A 1,147-nucleotide genomic window follows, 5' to 3' on the forward strand; every position below is an offset into this window, starting at 1 on the left:
CGCACCAGGCCTTTCCTGGGCGCCTCCCGTCGCAGCAGCTTGCGCGCAAACGCCTCTCGCAGAGGCAACACTTCCTCGCCGTCCTTGTAGAGCCCCGTGTCCACGTCGAGCAGGCCCTGCTGCACGGCCTCGGCAATGCTAACCCCAGTCTCCCTGTCTCTTACCTTCTCCCGCTCCTCCGGGGTCACCACGGCGCCCCGCTCCGCGTCCCACAGCTGTCTCTGGATGGCCTCGAGGAGCGTGATCTCCCTGCCGCTGCCCACGTCCACGATGCCGCACGGGCCCAGCAGACGCTCGGCCAGGGCCGGGTCCACCAGGCGCCGCCGCACGGCCTCGTCGATGTCGACGGACGCGCCGTCGGGCTGCGCAGCGATGCGCCCCGTCCGCACGTCCAGCACGCGGAGGCTGATGGCGTCGTGAACGTTGAGCAGCTCGCCGGTTGACGGGTTGACGATGCCGGGCGCCGCCAGGACGTCCTGGTACGACGCGTCGGTGCCGACGCCCTCTTCCGACCGGTGTACCCTCTTGAGGGAGCGGATCTCGGTGAACTGCATGCAGCTGCCCGGCCAGGCGTGCGCGCTGTCGCCGTTAGTGGCGGAGCCGCGGCCGTTGACGGGCACGGTCGGGGACGCCGCCTCCACGCCGTTGGTGTGGCGCTTGAGCGGCGACCCCTCCCGGCTCGACGTCGTCACCGTGACCGAGGCCACGGATTTGACGCGCCCGCCCGAGTCGAAGATCTGTGACGAGTCGGTCACGTCCCGACTCGGATACCTGGAGGAGAGAACAAGCGCGAGCATTAGCGTCAGCAGTCTCGCATACGGTGCTCGAGGAGCGAAAGTGAAAAACAACTCATCAGCCGATTCAGGTGGCCGGGGTCAAGGACGCGGTACTCAAACTCACTGTGGGTTAGTTGGCTCCTCCGTCTCCATCATGTTCAGTTCTGTTCGGAATGTTTTTAGTGGCCGGGTCTCCAATTGTGATATGGAAAGCTGCAATGAGAGAGCAGAAAGAAATGGGAATCAGAAACACGAGTTGACAATTCTGCCGCGCTGGCGGACACTATTGGGGCGGGTCGGTGGAGGCTTGGCCCGGCGCCAGCCCCGGCGCACAACGCGCGCTAGCCAGGCCGGTTGCCTAGCTCGCCTAG

The 1,147-nt window shown here is 66.0% G+C and overlaps 1 protein-coding gene across 30 annotated transcripts in view; it reads right to left on the minus strand.

Annotated features, from left to right (window-relative positions):
• The window catches only part of LOC113206569 (dystonin), a 192,514-nt gene that overhangs the window by 53,756 nt on the left and 137,611 nt on the right, over positions 1–1,147 (minus strand). The window contains exons 1-2 of one of the 30 annotated variants that reach the window (XM_052264501.1): positions 901–1,053; positions 165–771 (exon numbers count right to left, since the gene is read on the minus strand). The exons of the other annotated variants lie outside the window; for them this stretch is intronic. Coding sequence (XP_052120461.1) covers positions 165–771; positions 901–932 — 639 coding nt within the window. The 5' untranslated portion in view covers positions 933–1,053. Of the gene's footprint in view, positions 1–164; positions 772–900; positions 1,054–1,147 lie in introns of those variants that run through there. 30 annotated transcript variants of the gene reach the window in all.

The sequence above is a fragment of the Frankliniella occidentalis genome, unplaced genomic scaffold (assembly GCF_000697945.3).
Source record: "Frankliniella occidentalis isolate FOCC.00 unplaced genomic scaffold, Focc_3.1 Scaffold19, whole genome shotgun sequence".
Classification (NCBI taxonomy): domain Eukaryota; kingdom Metazoa; phylum Arthropoda; class Insecta; order Thysanoptera; family Thripidae; genus Frankliniella; species Frankliniella occidentalis.